General features: G+C 34.2%; 4 protein-coding genes across 7 annotated transcripts; 1 reads left to right on the top strand and 3 right to left on the bottom strand.

Moving 5' to 3' along the window:
• Positions 1–143: 143 nt before the first annotated feature.
• LOC110601769 (AP-1 complex subunit sigma-2) lies at positions 144–2,768 on the top strand. 2 transcript variants are annotated; one of them, XM_021739066.2, is made up of 7 exons: positions 144–280; positions 784–870; positions 1,056–1,147; positions 1,257–1,365; positions 2,000–2,035; positions 2,209–2,295; positions 2,384–2,768. In XM_021739066.2, the coding sequence occupies exons 1-7, from the start codon at positions 278–280 to the stop codon at positions 2,453–2,455; spliced, it is 486 nt and encodes a 161-aa protein (XP_021594758.1). In that variant the 5' UTR covers positions 144–277; the 3' UTR covers positions 2,456–2,768. The 2 variants fall into 2 exon arrangements, 1 of the variants encoding a protein (XP_021594758.1); XR_006348843.1 differs by having other exon boundaries at positions 201–280; positions 2,000–2,067; positions 2,384–2,399.
• Positions 2,769–4,156: 1,388 nt separating this feature from the next.
• LOC110602310 (chloride channel protein CLC-e) lies at positions 4,157–8,465 on the bottom strand. The gene is made up of 6 exons (XM_021739797.2): positions 7,689–8,465; positions 7,397–7,597; positions 6,534–7,000; positions 5,631–6,185; positions 5,022–5,230; positions 4,157–4,849 (listed from the first exon to the last, which is right to left on the bottom strand). The coding sequence occupies exons 1-6, from the start codon at positions 8,422–8,424 to the stop codon at positions 4,819–4,821; spliced, it is 2,199 nt and encodes a 732-aa protein (XP_021595489.1). The 5' UTR covers positions 8,425–8,465; the 3' UTR covers positions 4,157–4,818.
• Positions 8,466–10,003: 1,538 nt separating this feature from the next.
• Positions 10,004–12,944, bottom strand: LOC110601315 (UDP-rhamnose/UDP-galactose transporter 2). 2 transcript variants are annotated; one of them, XM_021738408.2, is made up of 5 exons: positions 11,950–12,944; positions 11,686–11,870; positions 11,378–11,578; positions 11,000–11,161; positions 10,004–10,630 (listed from the first exon to the last, which is right to left on the bottom strand). In XM_021738408.2, exons 1-5 carry the CDS (start codon positions 12,074–12,076, stop codon positions 10,268–10,270), a joined length of 1,038 nt encoding a protein of 345 aa, XP_021594100.1. In that variant the 5' UTR covers positions 12,077–12,944; the 3' UTR covers positions 10,004–10,267. The 2 variants fall into 2 exon arrangements, with proteins under 2 accessions (XP_021594100.1, XP_043807069.1); XM_043951134.1 differs by lacking the exon at positions 11,000–11,161.
• Positions 12,945–13,094: 150 nt separating this feature from the next.
• Positions 13,095–19,740, bottom strand: LOC110601314 (ankyrin repeat domain-containing protein 2B). Of its 2 annotated transcripts, XM_021738406.2 has the most exons (9): positions 19,585–19,740; positions 19,456–19,498; positions 18,683–18,834; positions 17,159–17,371; positions 16,350–16,498; positions 15,663–15,834; positions 14,426–14,518; positions 13,597–13,736; positions 13,095–13,506 (listed from the first exon to the last, which is right to left on the bottom strand). In XM_021738406.2, exons 2-9 carry the CDS (start codon positions 19,487–19,489, stop codon positions 13,407–13,409), a joined length of 1,053 nt encoding a protein of 350 aa, XP_021594098.1. In that variant the 5' UTR covers positions 19,490–19,498; positions 19,585–19,740; the 3' UTR covers positions 13,095–13,406. The 2 variants fall into 2 exon arrangements, with proteins under 2 accessions (XP_021594098.1, XP_021594099.1); XM_021738407.2 differs by having other exon boundaries at positions 19,456–19,720.
• Positions 19,741–19,855: the final 115 nt, after the last annotated feature.

Raw genomic sequence — 19,855 nt, 5'->3', positions numbered from 1 at the left:
ACCTGGTTGTATGGGTTGGGCTTTCTTCTTCCTAGGGTTTAGTGGTTCGAAAATTCTAGGTATCTGGCCCAACTTGCACTTTCTTTCTTTCTTTTAATTTTTATTTTTATTTTTATTTTTTATTTTTTATTTTTTAATTTAATTTCAGGTTTCAATTTTATAATTGCATAATTCAGGTGAAAAAGAAAAAAAAAAGGGGCGGTGGTGTAGTAGCTAAGCAGCCTAAGCTGAAGAGGTTTTGACAGAGTTGTGATCTCTTGAGAAACAAACAGAGAATATGGTAAGCTTTTCAGATCCTTTTTTTTTTAATTTTTTTATTTTCTGCATTTGTCTTTAGATCTGTTGAAATTATTTCAATTTTTTTTTGTATCGTTTAGGGTTTGGATCTATTATTTCATTCCTGTATTCTGGATTTGGATGTTCTGCGCTATGTCATTCACGGTTGTGTTGACAGAAACAATGGTTGATTGCGTGAAGCTTTTTATAATTTTGAATTTTGATGATCATTACTTCAGAAAATTTCAAATCATGAGATGATTTTTTTCTTTGCCTTAAAATAGTTGGATTGCAAAAATTTTTTCAGCTTAGGGAAGCTTTCCAATTTCGAAAAATCCTTGCAATAATTCATTCTGTGTTCAATCATTCTACAAAGAAGAAGGAAATCCAATCATTTATGTCTTCTAATTTTCTCCAAATTATTTACCTAACAGTGTTACAAATTCATGTCATTGATTTAGTAATGTGAATACAAACATTGATGGCTTCTGTTACTTTGTGGACCAGATTCACTTTGTCCTTCTCATTAGTCGACAAGGGAAAGTGAGGTTGACCAAGTGGTATTCGCCATATTCACAAAAAGAAAGAACTAAGGTAGTTATTAGAACTTCTCTTCTTACAGCTCTTTTAGTTTTGGATTGAGATTTCGAGTAAATACATACTTAGAAAGACCGTAACGATAGTGGATTGATGGTCTCTTGTGGTGCTATTTTGTGTTGAGACTGTTTTGCTTTCTTAACATTATTAAGCTCTTTGTGTATGGTAATGTGTGTGAGAAGGTTATTCGTGAACTAAGTGGAGTGATTCTGACTCGAGGGCCCAAGCTTTGCAATTTTGTTGAATGGAGAGGATATAAAGTTGTTTATAAAAGGTAATGCAAGAACACGGTGCACTTTTACTATCATACAGAGAATCTGTGAAGTGTGTTTTGCCGTCTTAGATCTGATTGATTTGTTGCTTCCAATTAATGAATTTTGCAGGTATGCTAGTCTTTATTTCTGCATGTGCATTGATCAGGATGACAATGAATTAGAGGTCCTTGAAATAATTCATCATTATGTTGAGATTTTGGACCGGTACTTTGGCAGTGTGAGTAAACTTAAACCTGTGGACACACTATTTTCATTTTGTGTTTGTTCTGAAAAATGATTTGTGTATGGAAATTGTGTTTTGAGAAAATGAATTAATGCTGTGATTTCTTTTACACTGAAGAACACCTGGATTTATATTGCTTTTAGCATTTCAAGTTTTATTAAAAAAACATAATTTTCTCTAACTGGGCAAATACTCTGAATATTTGAACTTTGTGCCCTATGTTCTCACACTTCCTTTTGATCTGTTTAAAAGAAAGAGTAAAAAGAAAAGAAGAGAATGATGTTAAAATAGGTTAAACCATGGTGGATTCTGTTCTGTCTGCCTTAGGCTGATAGACACTGATCTTAACTGCTAATAGCCAGCAATGGCTAATGTGGTTCCTGGACTAGTGGTTCAGTGCTTATTTTTATTTGCATCTTTTTGAGTTTGTAGAATTCTTGCAAATGATTTTTTCCCCCCTTTTTTGGGCTTGGTTTGCCCATTGACATGGAAAATGCTTTTTTTTTCTTTCCAATTAATTTCTTGTGCCCCAAGCACCAAAATGAGAAAAGAATTGTATTGTGTGAAACAAATGGAGTTTTAATGATTCTATATGTTGATCACTTGGTAATTCTTTTTATGCTTCCAGGTCTGTGAGTTGGACTTGATCTTCAACTTCCATAAGGTGTGTAACGATGTGATTGAAAGTTAAATTTGGTACCATTCTCACTTATAATCTGTGCTTCTATTGTTTAATCCAAGTATGCCCGAGTCATTAAAGCAGAGTGTTATTGTTTTAATTTACACATGAATATGAGTGTTTTTGTGCTTTGTCATTTGCTTCTTTGAACATGGAAGGCCTACTATATATTGGATGAGCTTTTGATTGCCGGTGAGCTTCAAGAGTCAAGCAAGAAAACAGTTGCCAGGCTAATAGATGCGCAGGTATAGGCTTTTCTTGTCCTCCCTTCCCAATTTTCTTCAGTTATAGATTCTTTCATGTTTCCTGAGTTTATTATTCATTGAGCTGTAGGATTCACTGGTGGAGACTGCAAAAGAGCAGGCCAGTTCAATAAGTAATATTATTGCCCAGGCTACCAAATAAGACTAGAAAGAGCAATTGCATTTTTTATTGATTGATTTTAAAATGGTGCTGTCATTAGTTGATGCTTATTGCATTTTTTTCCTTTTGATATGTGGAATGTGTGAGCTTGTATTTTATTAAACTGGATAGTTATTGTGATTCACCTAGAATCTGTCAAATGTGATTCATGCGATTGACCCTTGCATCAAGTGAAACTGATCACTAAACGCTCTCTGAATGTTGTTAGCGGTGATTGTACTTAAATACTGTAACAACTGACTTGGTAGAAGCTGCCTCATTTTTAACGATGATTGATGGATCGTTTTTTCCCTTAGATCAGGTGCCTGGGCTCTAATTTTCTCTTAGATGTACTCTCTTTCCCCAAATTTGTCATAGTGGGGCATTAAAACACAACTACCAATTTTGTGGTATGTTTTCTCTTGATGAGTAAATTGTAGGTATTTATAGTGGGGGAGCTGGCAGGCACATTTTCTTGCGTACTGCTTCTTGTAAACATAATAAAAGTACTTCTTGTCTTCGGATTCTGATGGATGAAATAAGGCTGAATCTTTTGGTCTTGAGAGGTATTATGCAATGTAATATAATGTTGCCGAGAGCCCAGGAAATGGAATTGCGGTGTATGTTACCGGAACCTCAGAACTTTTCTTGGCAAGTTGGATCTCTTGCTTTTAGTTGCAACTTACCTATGAACTCAAGGAGGTGAAATTTTCTAAAGCATAGCAACAGGCAGGTAGAATCTAAATTTGATTATTTAGAGTGTTTACATTATTGAGTAAGAGAATCCGTCACCGGCCGGCAGTTTATTATGAAAGAAATTTATTTTAACTCTTTTACACTTGCTTTTGAATGCGTCGTCCATTAATCTCGTTCTCGTTTTTGTTACTTAAAAGTTCATGGCTTCATAAGCTAAGGCAAACCTGTACCATGCCTTAGCGGGACCAACAAAAAATACAAACTGCATAATCTCTCATTGTGCTATTCTTTTTTGGGTGATCCTGCACAATTGGCGTGATGTAAACAAATAAAAGAGCAATCACATTGCAAGATATCGCTTGGAGCCGCTAACAATGAGTTCTGCGAAAGCAAAGAAGCAAGTTGACACTGGTAATGCTGCTTTGAACTGATAACAAACCTTTAAAAGATCTCCATATCCATAGACGATTCAAGCACTCCATCATCTTCCCATGATTTCAATTAGAGTTAATTATCAATGAAGTATCCATATAGATGATCTAACCAATTGGAGATTAATACTAAACTGTTGTTGTTGCCATGCATGAATTATTTAGAGAAACAAGTTGTGTTCACTTTTTGAAGACTCGATCATTATTTTTTCCTTTTTTTTCTTTTAAAAAAGAAGTGAGATCTATTGATCTTTCACGTGGAGGGTGATACAATGCTTTTATTCATGATTGTCAGAAATGAATCTCATTGATTTGTTGGACTTGAATACACTGATGCATCTTCTTATTATTATTTAAATAATTTATAATTTTATAAAATATAACCAATTTATTCTATTTGTTGGAATTCAATTCCTTAACCATGGGCTGATGGTTATGTGTAGTGGGGTTGGCGTTCACTTGGACAAATCATATAGGCAAATCTTAACTGTATCCTTCGGTCGAGAATAAAAATCCACGCACTAGCTTAGTTGACACCAACTGAAGACGTAAAGAGATGCAGAAAAGACAAGCCAAGTGATCTACGACGGCCAAATGAAATTCCAAATTGAATTTACAGCAAAATCTCTGTAACAGTAACCAACCAGTACCCAACTAAAAATCGTAATGTTGGTTGAAACTAACATCGACCAGGATTCTCACGATTCATGCCAAGAATCAAGAGGAAAATAGGAACTGGTCAGGCATGCAAGAAAAAACCAACATATTTGGAAAAATAATGTGAATGTGAACTATCTCAACATGAACACAGTTTCCACACCTATCATCTTTCAGCAATAAGAATCAAACACTGGCCGCCATGGACGACTTATTTCGAGATTTCCTTATTATATTTGCATGTAATTATGACTTCAAAACTGTCCAGCTCATTTCCCTGCACAAGTAATCATCTCTCCATATCCCCTTTAATAGCTGATTAATGTCCTCCTGGGTTAGCCTCTTCGCAAAAGAACAGTCCTTTTGGCTTATGTGTTAGCCCAGTTGCTGCTTAAAGCACGATGTGGTTGCAGCTAATCTTCACTTTGAGCTAGAATTCTCTCTTTCCTGCCTATGGATTCAGGAGCAGTTTGGAATACTGACCTATTTGGGATCTCTGAATCTGTGCTTAACACTAAACATATTCCCACAGATGCACTCTTCAATCTTCATCCAGTTGCTGTGCTTTTATAGCGGGGAGTATTATGAGATGGATTCTCTTGTAGCTATAGCTCTACATCCATTCCCAGAAAGAAGGAAAACAATTAAAACAATGTCAGCACTATTTCAAAGTTGGAACATGAAAATATTAGGTATTAGTGAAGGAACATGCAAGTTACGTCGATACTCTAGTAACTATCTCAAGGAAGCGCAACTAAGATAGGGTAGAAAGTTTGTGAAGGAACCTGCAAGTTATACTGATACATTCTCTGTCCAGAAGACCAACTGGGTATCCTCTGTAGTCTTCTACATTCTCTGAAATGACTGGCACCTGACTCAGACCATACCTATCCATGATGATTTGTACAGAGAAAAGGTCCATACTAGGCTTTGCAGTGCATGGTACTTGACAATTTTCACCATCTAGGGCACATACGTCAGATACTGAAAGCTCCTGACATGAAAAGAATCACAACATTCAAGATTGGATTGCTATAGAGATAAGATGAGAAAACTATAAATTATTGCTTAATCTGAAACTCTGTTAAGTACAGTAATCACTAATAGGATTCTAGTCTTGAACAGATGATCCCCCCCAAGAGCATAGGCAGAATGTTTGAACCTAAATTAATAAATTATTGATCTCTCTATAATGTCCAAACCAAAGTTTACTATCCGCTTGAAGAAAATAACAAAACAATTCCACTTTTTTCTCCTTTCTGATTTTCTTTAGAGTTTTCAACAGAAGTTTCTTTCATTTTGGGCCTTCTCTCACATTTAACAACCTTAAACAATAGCCGAAAGAATTTGAAACAATTTTGATTTGGATGTTTGTTAAAAGAAGAAATCTGTACCTTGGTTCTCTCTGATTTTGCTTTTGCTGTTTTGATGAAATCTTCAACATCCCCAAGATTCAGCAAACCAACTAAAACGTTGTCATCATCAACAATAAGTGCACAAGACTGTTTCTCTGCAAGCATGCAACTCACTGCTTCAGTAACCAAAGTGCTCATGAAAACAGTTACATATTGTGTTCTCATGGCTTCAGAAACAAAAATTTTCTTCTTTAACACTTCATTTTCAGTACTAGAATCATCTAGACAAAGAGAACTTTCAACTTCACAAAGATCACTTGAATAAGGAGTCTTCTCAGCAAGTACATAACCGGAAGATGGCCCTTGTGTGACAGATATTTCAGATTGAGTTGTTGGTAGGGCATTTTCTTTTTTGACTTTTCTGGTTTCTTTGACATCTCCTCTTCTAGTCTGTCCAGATGTAATCCATGAAGACAGCCCTACAGCTCCTAGTAGTGGAAGAACTATACGATAGTCTTGCGTCAATTCAAAAAGCAGCAAAACTGCAGTAAGCGGAACCTGACACACTCCCGCAAGTGTTGCAGCCATTCCCACCTGCAATCCGAAATTACCAGTGACCAGCCGTATCATGTTGATAATAATGACCAAAAGAAGGCAACATTCTAAGAACTTTTCAAATTTGGGCCACTTCTTTTAAAATTATAATAAAGGCTGTGATCATATTAGTAACAATATGTGCCTTTGCCCTTTGGTTAGCTTCTCAGTTGAGGAAGTGTGCTTGCTCATATGACACACTGACATGGCATTTTTCCTAACAAATATGCAGACTCGTTTAAAAACATGTTATAAAAACAACTGTCCTCAAAATATAAGCATTCAAGACCTTAAAATCTAGGTGTGAAATATATATATAGATGATAGAATGGTGTCAAAGAATGGTACCAGTCCATAAGCTTGTGGTGATGCCACTTCCAAGATGGAAAGTTGGAGTACTGGACTAGACTGAGCAACTGCAAAACTAATCAATTTCCCATATGCCATTCCTGTTGCTGCACCAATAAAGAGTGATGGAGCATAGTAGCCTCCTACTAATCCAGAAGCCCGGCACAAAGAGGTTGCAACTATCTTGACTCCTACAAGCTGAAGCAGTAGATCAGCCGAGAGGCCTTTCACAAATGGCCGAGATTCCAGTAAAATGTCAACATTTTCAAAACCCCAGTATAGGATCTCTGGATATGCCAATGCCATTGTCCCAACTGCTAAGCCACCCAGTACAGGAAATACAGCCCTTGGTATGCCAACATCCCTGTGAAGATTGTCCACAATCAACAACAAAAATGATGTGCATCTGGTTAAGGCCAATGAAACCAAGCCGCAAAGGATACCGAGCAACATATACAACGGGAGTTCTGAAAAATGAGATTAACAACTTTAGGATAGTCCCTCATCTTTCTTATGAATATAAAGGCTGTTGGGACAGTTGATTCGAGTAGCATTACTTATCAAATATCACATAAGAAAACGATTTTCTTTTTTTTTTTTTCAAAAAATGATCATGGTTCATGGTGTATTCTATGTAATCTTAGACAAACGTAGCATCAGCAATCATATAAGTGAAGCTCCAAAATAATATGGTGGCCTCACAGTCCTTGATGAAAAATTTTTGACCTCTTGAAAATGTTTAAGTACAGAAAGCTTTTGGCAATGACAACAAAAATGGCAAACACTAAGATATAAGCAATCAAGATGTTGGAAATAGATTCATATGAAGCTGGAATTGCAGTTGCACAGTATAACGTATTTACCACCGGCGGAGCGGAAATCATAGCCGGGGACCTTAAAGGCAGGTTCAGAACCAAGACCTACTTCTGACACAACAGAAGCTATTACAGCACTAAGTATAACCATGGAAGTGGTGTTTGAAAGAGGTGCAGACGAATTTGACGACGATGGCCACAACACAGACTCCACGGCGAAGAAACAACCGGCAACCGCAGCATTGAATCCTGAGAAAAATAATTTTCCTTTTTCAATCTGTATGACTTTTATGAATAAAGAAAAAGAGTTAATAACAGACGAGTAAACAATGCAAAGAACCAGAAGCGATTCCAGCAGCAGAGCCAGCAGCCAAAAGCGAGAGCTTGGTTCGGACATCTCGAGAAGAGAGAGTGAGAGAACCGATTCCTTTGGCAATAGAAGAGCCAATCTCAACACTGGGACCTTCAGGGCCAAGGGAATTTCCAGTGCCGAGAGTGAAACAAGCAGCCACCGCCTTAAAGAAGGGCCGGAAGGCATCCTGAAAAGGATTATCATCAAAAAGAAGAAATTGAATGGCGTTCAGTAAGCTGACAATCAAACCACCGCAAGCGGGGACGAAGATGACCCGAACCCAGATGGAATCAAGAGGCTCCTCCCTCAACCAGGAGGCACCTCTGTAGGGAATTCCATCCCAGAAAAGGTCGCGAATTTCATGAACAGCATTATTGAAGAGAACTACAGCGATTCCAGTGAGGACCCCAACAACGCAGGAGGATATTATTATACCAGAATTTGAATTTTCAGTAGCTGTGCTGGTAGCGAGTTCTTGATCTTCTTGTTGGTCTTGTTTCTGTTCATTTGAAAATGGTTGTCTTCTTGGTCCGCTTTCAGGCAGGGCTTTGCAAGTTCTGGTGAGCTTGTAATTAGAATAAACAGAAAAGGAAAGATTGTTTCTTTTGGGTTTGGATTTGGATTTGGGTTTGCTAAGACAGGAGACAGAGAAAGGAGGAGGAGAAGAAAATATGAGAGGAGGGGGGTGGTGGTGGTGGAGGAGGTGAAGGAAAGAGCTTTCCATATTGTGTCTGCGCGCGTATTTCCGATTCTTTCTAATCCAATCCTTTTTCCTTCCCGTTTGTTTTTCTCTCTGTCTGCTTCTTACTGCCACGCTGGCGTTTTCTCCTCCAACCACTTTTTATGACAAATTACTATTAAATCCCTGTATTTTCTCAAATTTTATTTACTTAGGCTCCATTTTTTATGAAAATATTCGCATATATCCTGGTTTGAGGCCTTTAACAAAATCTGTCAGTGGAAAAAAAAAAAATCTTTTAACTAAAAGAAAATCAAACAATTAAAAAAATAACTAATTTTTAAAAGAAAATTTCATGTTTTACTTTGAAAAGGTATTAACACCACAAGATTTTCAATAAATGAATTTATAAACACTTTTTATTTTTAATATTGCAACTATTTTATCATGTTTGTAAATATTCAATTAAAATATAAAATATAATTAAATTTTTTAGTATTTATATTAAATTTTTATCAAATAAAAATATTAACAAATTTATTTTAAACTTAATTAAAGAAACTAAATTATAAATTTAAATAGTATAAATATTTAAGGTTAAAAAAAGTTGATAAATATTTTCTTATAAAGAGTTTAATTATATGAATATAGGAATGTTTTATTGAAATTAAAACAAGGATTAAAAAATAATTTTGATAAAATATAGAGATTTCATAATTCGAGAACCAACCACTGTGGAAGGAAACTGATTTTAATTTTAGAATTAATGGTAAAAAAATTAATTTTAATTTTATTATAATTACATTTTATATGTTTTTATCAATTAAAATATATTCTTTTAAAATTACTTCTCTCCTTTATTTATATTTAAAAAATTTTATTTATCACATTAATATCACGTTATCATACTACGTGAATGTCACAAATTTAAATTTTAAAATTAATTATAAAAAAATTTTATATTATATTTTTATTATAATTTTATCTTATATTTTTACTTTTTATTAATTAAATTTGATTTTTTTAATAGTTATCAAATACACTTTACTCAACTATAATTTATGTAGTTAGAGATTTATAAAACTATTAAATTATTTTTTTACTATTAAATATATTTAAAAATTATTATTTAAATTTTTTAATTTTTATCAATAATTTTATAATAATAATTTATTTTAAATTTTTAAATTTTATTAAATAAATTAATTATAAAATATTAAAAATAATTTAAAATAATATTTAACATCATTCATTCGATTTAAAAATATTAAAAATAATAAAATATTTTTTTTAAAATATTTTTTAAATTATTCTTTTAACTTTTAAATATAATATTAATCTATTACTTTTTTTTAATTATACTAATATTTAAAATAAATTTAAAAAAATAATAATAATATAAATATTTAATTATCTAGTTTAAGTTGGTTAAATGGCTAAAAAATATATATATATATAATCTATCTGAAATTATAAATTTAATTTTTATTCTTTCACCTTTTAAAAAAAATTATTAATAAAATAAATAATTATCAAAAAAATTATATTTTAAATTTTATTATAATTCTATCTAAACTTTTAAATTATTATCAATTTTAATTAAAAAATATATATATTTTGTAATTACAATAAAATAAAAAAGTTTTTTTCATTAACTCTTAAATTTATTTATTTTTTGAATTTGTACATACATATAATACCATTAACAACAATGAAAGGAGGGCAAACCCACCACACCACTTCCTTCTAAACATGTATGATCTCCGAACATCTAACACAAAATTTAATACATGACCAAAAATGGGGGAAAACTAAAGAGATTATAAAGAATATTGAATAAACTGTAATTAATTTAATTCTTTGTAGCCACTGAATGCACTGTTAACTTTTATACTTTAGACTGCCCAAGCTCAGCATCCTTAATCAATGGCGTCTCCTCCTTCTCCAGTGTCAGAAATTTCATAGTCTCTTCTGAGACATCGCCTTTCAAGGCAGGAATGAACTTGGCTCTTGTTTGCTTCTCAGCTTCCACTGCCCAGCTATAAACCACCATTCCAGCGACAGCAAGAGCCATCCCAATTATATTTTTCAGTGTCATTTCTGAATCAAACAGAATCCACCCCAATATAAGGACACACACAGTTTTCATGTGCCCTAAAACCTGGAAAGATACTGCAGAGAAACGTCCGATGCAGAGATATTGGCTCACATTGCAGAATACAGCCAAGGAGCAGGACACTAGTATGAAAAACTGCAAGACATTTCTAGTCAGATCATGAACATATATTATATAGGGAGAAGTACAAAAAACTATCATGTAAGTTATCGATTTTTAACTTCGGATTTGTGGTTTACTTCAAGTTCTGGTGTGGTTTCCTTTAAGATCTGTTGTTCGATTTTATATCAAATTAATATATGGTAATATCATACTATACTATTAGAAAATAATGGTAATTTCGAAATCTCATACTAATGTGCATATCACGATATATTATTTTGGCACAAAATTGATTCACAGCCTTTGAAGAAGTAATCCACAGAGTCCGAAGTAAAAAATTAATAAGACCACAAAGTATTTTTTGTACTTTTCCCTGGTTTTTTGGGAGAGGCTGCTACTTACAAATCCGCCTGAAGATAATGCATAATTTGATATGAGTTTACCACTGAGGTAGTAATCAATGAAGGGACCTGTGAGTAGAAGGGAGAGAGCTTGTATTGGAGCTGTCTTGCTTAGCAGTTCAAAAGAGCCTACTGAATACTTCTTCTGTAAGGATCCAATTGACTGTTCATCACAAGCAAAAAATTACAGATCTTGCTTAAGCTTCCCATTTCGCAATCCAAGAAACAAAATGGAAGTTCATTTATTATTCAGATCTTGTCATCTGAATCCTATCAAATTGATAATAAACATATCTTGTATTATGCATATCCTGGAATATTGATCGGGTACTTATGCATTAATAATCAAAACAAGTGAAAGATGATGAGGAGAGCTCACAATTTGCTGTAAAGATGAAGACAAGACAGCAACACAAGCACTGAGAAATCCTTTGGCATTGACATTGACATCAGTAACAGTGCAGACACCGACACCCGCAACCACTACCATGACAGCCGTCTTCACTTCCTTGGAGTAGTGTTTGCCATGAAGAAACCATTCCATTACACAAACAACAGGAATCATACTCAACTTGGAGATCTACACATAGACAAAAAGAAATTGCAGAAACATGAGGCTTAAATACGTTTAGAATTGTATTTTATGAATATATGCAGAATTGAAGAAAGAGAAAAGGGTGAAAGAACCTGATAAAATCCAACAGAGTTGAGCATGAGGCTCAAGTTCATCCCTGTGATTGAAACATTGGCTACAATTGAGAACCAAACAAGTTCCCACAAGGGAATTTGCTTAGAAGCAGAATAACCAGCAGCATTTGAAACAAAGCCAACCAAGGCCGTCACAGAGAAGTGTAGACCCGTCAATGTCGTTGCTGGAAATTAAAAATCACAAGAATAAGCCTTCTTTAGGCATGAGATGAACATAAGAGAAAAGGAAAGAAAAGAACTCACCAAACGCAAAATCAAAACCAGTGGGGGACATGAGTTGTTTGTTGGCCATGATGATTCCAATGGAACTGATAATGTTCATAGCCCAAGCTCCAACATCTGAGACTCTGGATGGTTTTTTCTCCTCCATGTTTTTGAGTTTGAGCTTGGTGGATTAACAGGAAAAGAAGATGAGATTTATAAGTAAATGATCCTGGTAAGAAGAAATAGTGATGTATCATTGGATCGGTTGTCGTATTCTTGCATGATTTGTTGGCTTCATATTCTTTTCTTGCTGTCTTTCTCAGCAAGGGCATGTTACCTGCACGTTGCCATTCAAGTGAGAATGGGATAATCTTTCCCTTTTCTCAACTTTAAGTTTGCATAACTTTTCATGGATTACCTTTAAACTATAATCAACAGTTTTAATGATACTTTTTTTTTCTTCAAATTCTTATTTTTTTTTCCCCCATATTACGAAATAAGCACCCAAGCCACTTAATCATCGATCCAATGGCTGAAATTCTATTAGTTTTGCTATTGCTATTTACAAAAGCACCGTCACAATAACTAATATAAAATTTTAATAATTATTTTTCTATGCGGAGGCAAATGGATTATAATTACCATAAGCTGCCTCCTGCCTGATTGCCCATGTGACCCTTCTTGATTTAATAACTATAACATTAATGTAATCAATTTTGTCGTCACAAGGAGCAACACCTGTACCCAGATTTCTCTCTCTTGTTCCTCCCAACCGACTGTTACCATTATCATCGGAAGTCCTGTTCTAACATTGCTAAAAGTAAAGCATTAGAATAAAATGTTGCACTCTCAAAGTCCACATCGTATGATTGTAATTTTCAGTGAAAATAGACCGACTTTCGCGAGCCGTAACGTGAGTGCCATTCGAAATGACAGGACTCAAATTAGCCATTTTCTGCCCACGCAAACGCATGAAATAAGGTAGGTATACGAAATGGCAATTTATCCGATACCCCTACGACTCTTTTTTTAACAAAGCAACCGCATAATACAGATCTCCATTTGCATATATAATACTTCTAGGCAATCCAACCAAAATCCAGTTTTAGGTCATCTTGGAAAAACGAAGCAATTAATCGATAATTAGCTGCTCGAACAAAAGGACCACACCATAAACAAAAATATGAACAACATACTGAAAATATATCATTCAAATGATAAAACAGATAGCGTGCCAACATTACCACAAAGGCGATGTTTACAATAAATGACAACTAAATGGAAACAGGGAATAGAAAACATGATATGGCACGACCTAGAAATCCCACGAATTTTTTTTTTCCAAATAAAAAAAAAAAAGAGACGGGGAGAAAAAAATTATGTTACTATAAAATCGTAAGATTTAGCAACCGACAGCTGCAAAGACAGCACAGGGAACAAAATGACCCATCACACTTGAAGTGCCTACAACATGCACATGTCCCTCATTCTCCTAGTTACAGGAAGGCATCCTTCTCAAGCAACTTTAGTACTTCATGCTGGCTGTTTAGCTTAGCAACATCAATGGGAGTCTTGCCATCCATGTTCTGAAGTGTACTGCAGTTTGATAATGAACCAAGAAGCAGACTCAATACAGGGGAACAAATGTCACATAAAAAAAGATTCTAACTGATGCTAAAGACTTACACAGCTGCGCCATTCTCTAGTAGAAGGGCTACACACTCCTTCTTTCCATAACCAGCTGCATAATGAAGTGCAGTGTTCTTATTTTTATCCAGTGCATCAACGGTTGCTCCTGCCTCAAGAAGGATTTGAGCACACTTTACCTGAGAAGTAGTAAATGAAATTAAATCTAAGTGCATTTCTTATTTCAATGCCACAAAAAAATCTATGCATGTAAATCAGGCAACTTGTGCCACAAAAAAAATCTATGAATGCCACAAAGATCGAAGCCACTTACTGAGCTGGTCAAAATTCCTAACTTGTGCACACATCAGGCATTCAAAGCGCACACATACAATTCAAATTCGAGATATGAAAAGGTGCAATTAAATGACAGCCAGATATCTGCAATATTTGTTAGATTGTTCATATTTTGCAGTATAGTAAACCTATGAATGTAAATCTGTCTGTGCTCAGGTTGAATGGATTATATAAGCTTAACACACATAAGCTAATAAGAATGACATGACCTTATTTAAATTAATTTAAGGGAAACTAAGCCATGAGTGCTTAAAACACACTAGACAAGGTGACATGTACGATATGTTCCTTCCTGAACATTGAACTTTCCAAAGTGAAAAAGAATATACTGAGATGAGTCCCAATTAGTCATCTCTGCTAATCATTATTTCACTAAATCGGTTTTCAAATATCCCATATATTTTCTGATATTTCATTGACCAGTAGTTAAAAATTCAATATACCACCCACCCGCCATCCCACAAAAATTAAAACAAAAAAAAAAAAAAATTGCATACATGCACATGAGCGACAAGTGAGTTAACAGTCATACCTCTCCATAACCACAAGCAAAATGCAATGCTGTTCTTCCCTCTGAATCCTCTTCATCCTTGTCAGCGCCAGAAGCCAATGCATTTTTCAAACCCTAATTGATTCATGGAGAAAATTTTAGTTTCTGCTTAAACAGAATGTCTTCAGCTATTTAAAGTTAGATGGAATGACAAATAAAAATCTTGATGTAAGAAAAAAAATTGGAAATTAAAAGACCTAGAAGATCATTTTTCGATAATGAAGAGGAATAAAAAAGTCGTCACAAAAGTAATTTAAAAATCACCAAAATTAGGAAGCAGCCATTTATCTTGGGAATAAAAACAAAGCTATTAGCATGGTTTAAATAAAAAATGGAATCAATAGTTTCCAAAACGGTTTTGAAATTGGTATAAAAAAAGGTGCAACAGAATCAAACTGGATTACATCAAAACATTACAGAACTACTATCCCACCCTGGATTACATCAAAACATTAGTAAAATGTCCAAAATTAACAATAAATGAAGGATTGCACTAAAGATATAAGGATAAGGTATAAATAAATATTCCAAAAAGCATACTTTTTCAAACAAATTATTGAGAGAATATTGAAACATTATTTTTATAATTTGAATCTCTAAGTTATTATACTAAAAAATAGAAAAATCTAAAAAAGAAAAAAGAAAACCATAAGTTTAGACAAACTGCAAATGCCCCAACATAGTAATTTGAACACTTTCAGATATATATCCATGATCATTAATTTTCCCCAAGTAGTTTGATTAATTAAATATATTAAGTAATGATGCCTGAAATTCAATAAATAAACAAAATAAACAGTAAACCAAAGCAAGTTCCTAAAACTGTGTGTGTGTGTGTGTGTGTATGTATATATATATATATATCTTGCATATCTAAATAATGATAATTAAACATATATACTTTTAAAAAATTTAAAATAAAATAGTACAGAAAAAAGATATTGATTGTAAATTGCAACACAAAATAACCCCAAAATATCAAGCAGCCCATGATATTTTGGGCATGCAATGATGTGTCTAATTGCAACTCAGCTTCACCATCTGTTTCAACCAATTTGAGCTCATAATACTCCATTTACATGAAATGGAAATATTGGATGGTCCCCTCCCTCAAAATCCATTAGGTATCACCCAATAAGAGCAATACTTAATACCCTAGCAAATAAAAGTGACAAGGAATCCAACAATCAAGCAAATACAAATACAAGTTATAATCTACCTCAACATCACCAACACTAGCACAATGGTGAACAATTGACTCATCCTCCTCATTTCCTGCTTCTTCTGCTTCATCTTGTCCAGGATTTTCTACAGAAGCGGCTGCTTCTCCAGAAACGGCAAGACCCATTGCTTCACCCAACTTTTGTAAAACTTCTTTGTCATTCCAATACCTATGAGTATGAAATCAATATGCTTTGCTTAATAATGTATTAGCATTAAGTCAACTGAATGCATCCACCTTTGCCACACCACAAGGCAAGGAACTCTATACAAATAAGAATACTTTTTTGGAGATGAAGTACACCACTGCTCCTGAACTTTCGATTAAGTATTGAGTCATCCAATAAAGATCACAAATCCATTGAAACTATTGACTAAAATTTGACCATTGGCAATTAAATATAAAAATGAAGTCATTATAACACCAAACCAAGTGTAAAAGCATTTGTAAGTAACAATTCCAATTCATCTTAGTAAATATATGTCACTAACCAGGATGTTTACCATTCTAACACTCATATGGAATTTAAAAGTTTAGTGATAAATTGAAACAAATTAATTTGTAATAACCTCCTACAAACTTGTCACAATTCAACAACTAATGGCTGCAATAAAACCCAAAGTTTTGGCCAGCTACTACAAGCAAACAGCCTCACAGTACTATCAAGCTACTCATGATCCAAACCTCATCATGGCTGCTGGACCACCAGACTCAATCTCTTCTAAAATAGGTTTTAAAGAAGGATCCTCTTTGATTCGTGCCATTCGTTCCTCAATCTGATCTTTTTGTGATGGATTTGTCAAACTCTCAAGCATTTGAGACATTGACGGATCCTGAGGAAACAAAACTAAAATTTCAATCTAGTGGAAAGAATTTAAATCGAAAAGAAAAGATATATGCACCACCAAAATGAATATGAACATGCACACACCAAAACCAAGCAATATAGATTACCTAGACCATCGGTTGCTCAAGTATGTTAAAAGAAAACAGGAATGTAAAGCTTCCTTGTCTGAAAATGTGGTATGATAAGGTTTCTTTCAATTTGCTTAGTGGGATACAAAGTAGATTATCTGAATAGCACGTGTAATGAAATGTAGAAAATGTCATATATATGGACTGAACAATAAACATAAAGATTTTCTGCTATCCCATAGTTATAGTAAATTAATTTTCAATAAAAATATGCTTATATCAACTAATTCAATGCTATAAAAGATTTTTAAAAATTTTTTAAAAAAAAAAGAAGAGAAAATTCCCAAAACTTACACCATCATAATGATGATATTAAAATCAATGTTATCTCAAAGTATGCTTGAGATTTTTTAATTATCTACTCATTCATTATTTTTTGCATTTAAAATTCCAAGCTTTAACTCCAGTTTGCTAATAATACATAATCTGGATCATGTGATTTGGAACGCAAATCATTAAGGTGCAATGTTTTCTGAAAAAATTAAAAACAATTAAATGAAGCTGGAGTCCAGATATACCTGCATCAATGCATTGCCAAGGCGTTCAGCCATAGTCATAAATTGAGGATTCTGCATAACTTGTTGCATGGTGGAATAGTATTGTTGTGAATCGAACTGAGGGATCCCATCATCAGCTCCTACACCTTGAAGCGTTTTATGGAGCTGATCTGCCATCTGGTTAAATGAAGGATCTTTTGCTATTTGCTCAGCCAGTTCCTTGATGCTTGGGTCCTACATAGAGCAAGCCATGCACATTGACTAATGACAAAGGAAAAAGGAAATTGTAAAACCTAAAGGTCAAGAAGAAAATACGAACAAGGCTACAAGCGAAGAACAAGTATCAAGTATCCAATACTGCAGTGAACTAAAGCCAATTAATTATATAAAAAGTTGTGCCAGGAATAAATACATAAAAGTTTTCCCATTCAAATGAATAACTTTTGCTGAACATAGTTCAATTCAAATATTCCTTTCCCCCATCAAGTCCCACCCAATGACTCAAGAGAGACAAAAGCAAAAGGTGCAATTACGGCAACAGTTTCCTTGATTGCTTGAGGTGCAATGCATGGCCCAACAAAAAGCACTACATTTGTTTGAATTGATGTCATGGGATGAGAATGTTAAGATGGATGATACCTGCCACAACAATTCTTTATGTGGGTTTTGGGACTGAATGATTATGACCTAACTGAGGCTAATAAAGCAACAGCATTCCATAACAAAGAAAATTTTAACACAAGTATAGAAAGTAGAAGGTATTTTTTCCTTCTAATAAAGAAACAAGTTCAAAAAGTTTTGAACAAATTACTATAAAGAAGACAAAGGATGATGAGGTTAAAAATATTGCCTAGAGAAGAAACAGTGGGACAAAGTAGAATTACTTCGCAAAATGATGCTGATGATGAGGATAAGGCAACAAATATTAGATTAAAAAATTTTGCAAGGTAAGTGGATAGACAAGGAAGTGAGATTTAAAACCAAAAGAAGGGGAGAATAGGAAGTAGTACCAAGATTTGAAAATGGAAACAGAGGGACTGAAATGGTAGAGAAGAGAAAAAATAAAATAAACAATTAAAAAGTAAATAGTTAAACTCACTGCCTGATGATGAAATCAATAAGAACCCTGGGTGCCAAAAAATAAAAATCTGATTAGACTCGTAACAATTAACTGCTTAACCTTTTTGTACATGTCTTCTAGAACCTGGAACAGAAACCAAATTTTTATGTGAGGTGCACAGTGACCAAAGCTTGGCAGTGTGTACAGTTCCATGAATAAAGCAAGCATCTGCATGAGGCATCTCGCATGAACATAAGCTTTTGACTGCACTGGGTGATTAACAGCCAAATTGAAATGGACTAACTTGGCAGCTATGCAACAAATTAAACCAGCTGCATTTTAACACCTAAAATCATCTGCTCATACTCTCTCTACACTTTCTGATCGCAATAGAAGCATCTTAGCAAGCACAACATACTGGAAAAGGAGTAGAAAAAAGCATAGATGACATTAAAATGAAAATAATGTGAAATTGGATAACATACATTAAGCAGGCCACTCATCGCTGAGAAATCAAAAACATTGGGAACAAATCCAGGTCCTGGAGTAGGGGGAGCTCTTCCCTGTCCTGACTGTGACTCCCCAGACGACACTTCTGATTTAGGGATTTTGCTTTCAGTAGAACCTGTTTTCTCGTCTAGGAAAAGGCAAGGGATACGTGAGAAAAATTAATAAATCAGGTAACTAATTCCAAATAAAGTGACAGCAATTCACTTCAACAGGCTAATTATGACATGCAGCAGGAAACATCCATAGTAAGCATGAACAACAAATAATGAATATAACAAAGTGTTCTTCGTAAGATCCAAAGCATGTACAGTATCCAAAATGGAACGGAATGAAAGTTCTTATTTCTTATCTTTTGTTTGGAATAAAAGAACTCAATTCTTTTCAACTTAAAAAATTTTCATTTCAAACATGTTGAAATCTCACATGATTTTGCAAAAATTCATTTGAATTCTTTTCTTACAAAATGAATCATGCGAAATAAAGGGTTAATGTTTTATACTCAATACAGAGTACTAGTAAACGATTAAAAGAAGATAAAGAAAACATCCGTTAAGAAAAGGGCATAGAATTCTAGTGCTGCCATCAACTCTTTCGGCGATTAAGTATAAAGAAGAAAACAATTGAAGGATTAGAGCGCAATCCTTAGAGGAGGACCGACAAAACTCGAAGCAAACAAACAAAGTAAAACCCCAATAGATTTCAAGAAAAATAAAACTAGTAAATTGAGCAGGAAAAAAGAAGAGCATACCAGAGGGAACATCCTTGTTCGAATTGGAAGCCATGAGAAGAAGCTGAATCGAGAGAATTATGAGATGTCCAGGAAAACAATAAAAACGAAATTAAAATTCAAAAAAAGAAATAGAAATCAGAGCCAAACCCGAGGGAGATGTAGTAAAGAAATGAGAGACTTCGGTTTGAGGACTAGATTGGAAACCCTATCTGTGAGTGTGCGTGGGTGTCTATCTACGTGCGATGTGTCAACCTTCCTTCTCTAATATTAAAAAATAAAAAGAGAAGCAGACAAGAGAGAGAGAGAGAGAAATATTTAACAGAATAGAGGATAGAATGAGTTGGCGAGTGGGGCCACCTTAATCCTCATCTTCTCCATTCTCGTTTCGTGCCAAGGATTTTACATCCCCTTTCCCAAT

Source organism: Manihot esculenta, chromosome 15 (assembly GCF_001659605.2).
Source record: "Manihot esculenta cultivar AM560-2 chromosome 15, M.esculenta_v8, whole genome shotgun sequence".
NCBI classification, from domain to species: domain Eukaryota; kingdom Viridiplantae; phylum Streptophyta; class Magnoliopsida; order Malpighiales; family Euphorbiaceae; genus Manihot; species Manihot esculenta.
Note: the sequence above shows the minus strand (reverse complement) of the source record. Positions and strands in the feature narration are given on the sequence as shown.

Excerpts from the sequence above, each read along its gene's own strand:
- LOC110602310 (XM_021739797.2), bottom strand. The coding sequence starts at position 8,424 with ATGGAAAGCTCTTTCCTTCACCTCCTCCACCACCACCACCCCCCTCCT. Across the intron at positions 7,001-7,396 it reads TGATTTCCGCTCCGCCGGTG|AACTCCCGTTGTATATGTTG; the intron begins GTAAATACGTTA and ends CTCATTTTTCAG. Across the intron at positions 5,231-5,630 it reads CAAAATCAGAGAGAACCAAG|GAGCTTTCAGTATCTGACGT; the intron begins GTACAGATTTCT and ends TTTTCATGTCAG.
- LOC110601314 (XM_021738406.2), bottom strand. The coding sequence starts at position 19,489 with ATGGCTTCCAATTCGAACAAGGATGTTCCCTCTG. Across the intron at positions 14,519-15,662 it reads CTAGTGTTGGTGATGTTGAG|GGTTTGAAAAATGCATTGGC; the intron begins GTAGATTATAAC and ends TGAATCAATTAG. Across the intron at positions 13,507-13,596 it reads CTAGAGAATGGCGCAGCTGT|TACACTTCAGAACATGGATG; the intron begins GTAAGTCTTTAG and ends ATCAAACTGCAG.
- LOC110601769 (XM_021739066.2), top strand. Across the intron at positions 871-1,055 it reads CACAAAAAGAAAGAACTAAG|GTTATTCGTGAACTAAGTGG; the intron begins GTAGTTATTAGA and ends GTGTGTGAGAAG. Across the intron at positions 1,148-1,256 it reads TATAAAGTTGTTTATAAAAG|GTATGCTAGTCTTTATTTCT; the intron begins GTAATGCAAGAA and ends TGAATTTTGCAG.
- LOC110601315 (XM_021738408.2), bottom strand. The coding sequence starts at position 12,076 with ATGGAGGAGAAAAAACCATCCAGAGTCTCAGATGTTGGAGCTTGGGCT. Across the intron at positions 11,579-11,685 it reads ACTCTGTTGGATTTTATCAG|ATCTCCAAGTTGAGTATGAT; the intron begins GTTCTTTCACCC and ends GTCTATGTGTAG. Across the intron at positions 11,162-11,377 it reads CTTCATCTTTACAGCAAATT|TCAATTGGATCCTTACAGAA; the intron begins GTGAGCTCTCCT and ends TGTGATGAACAG.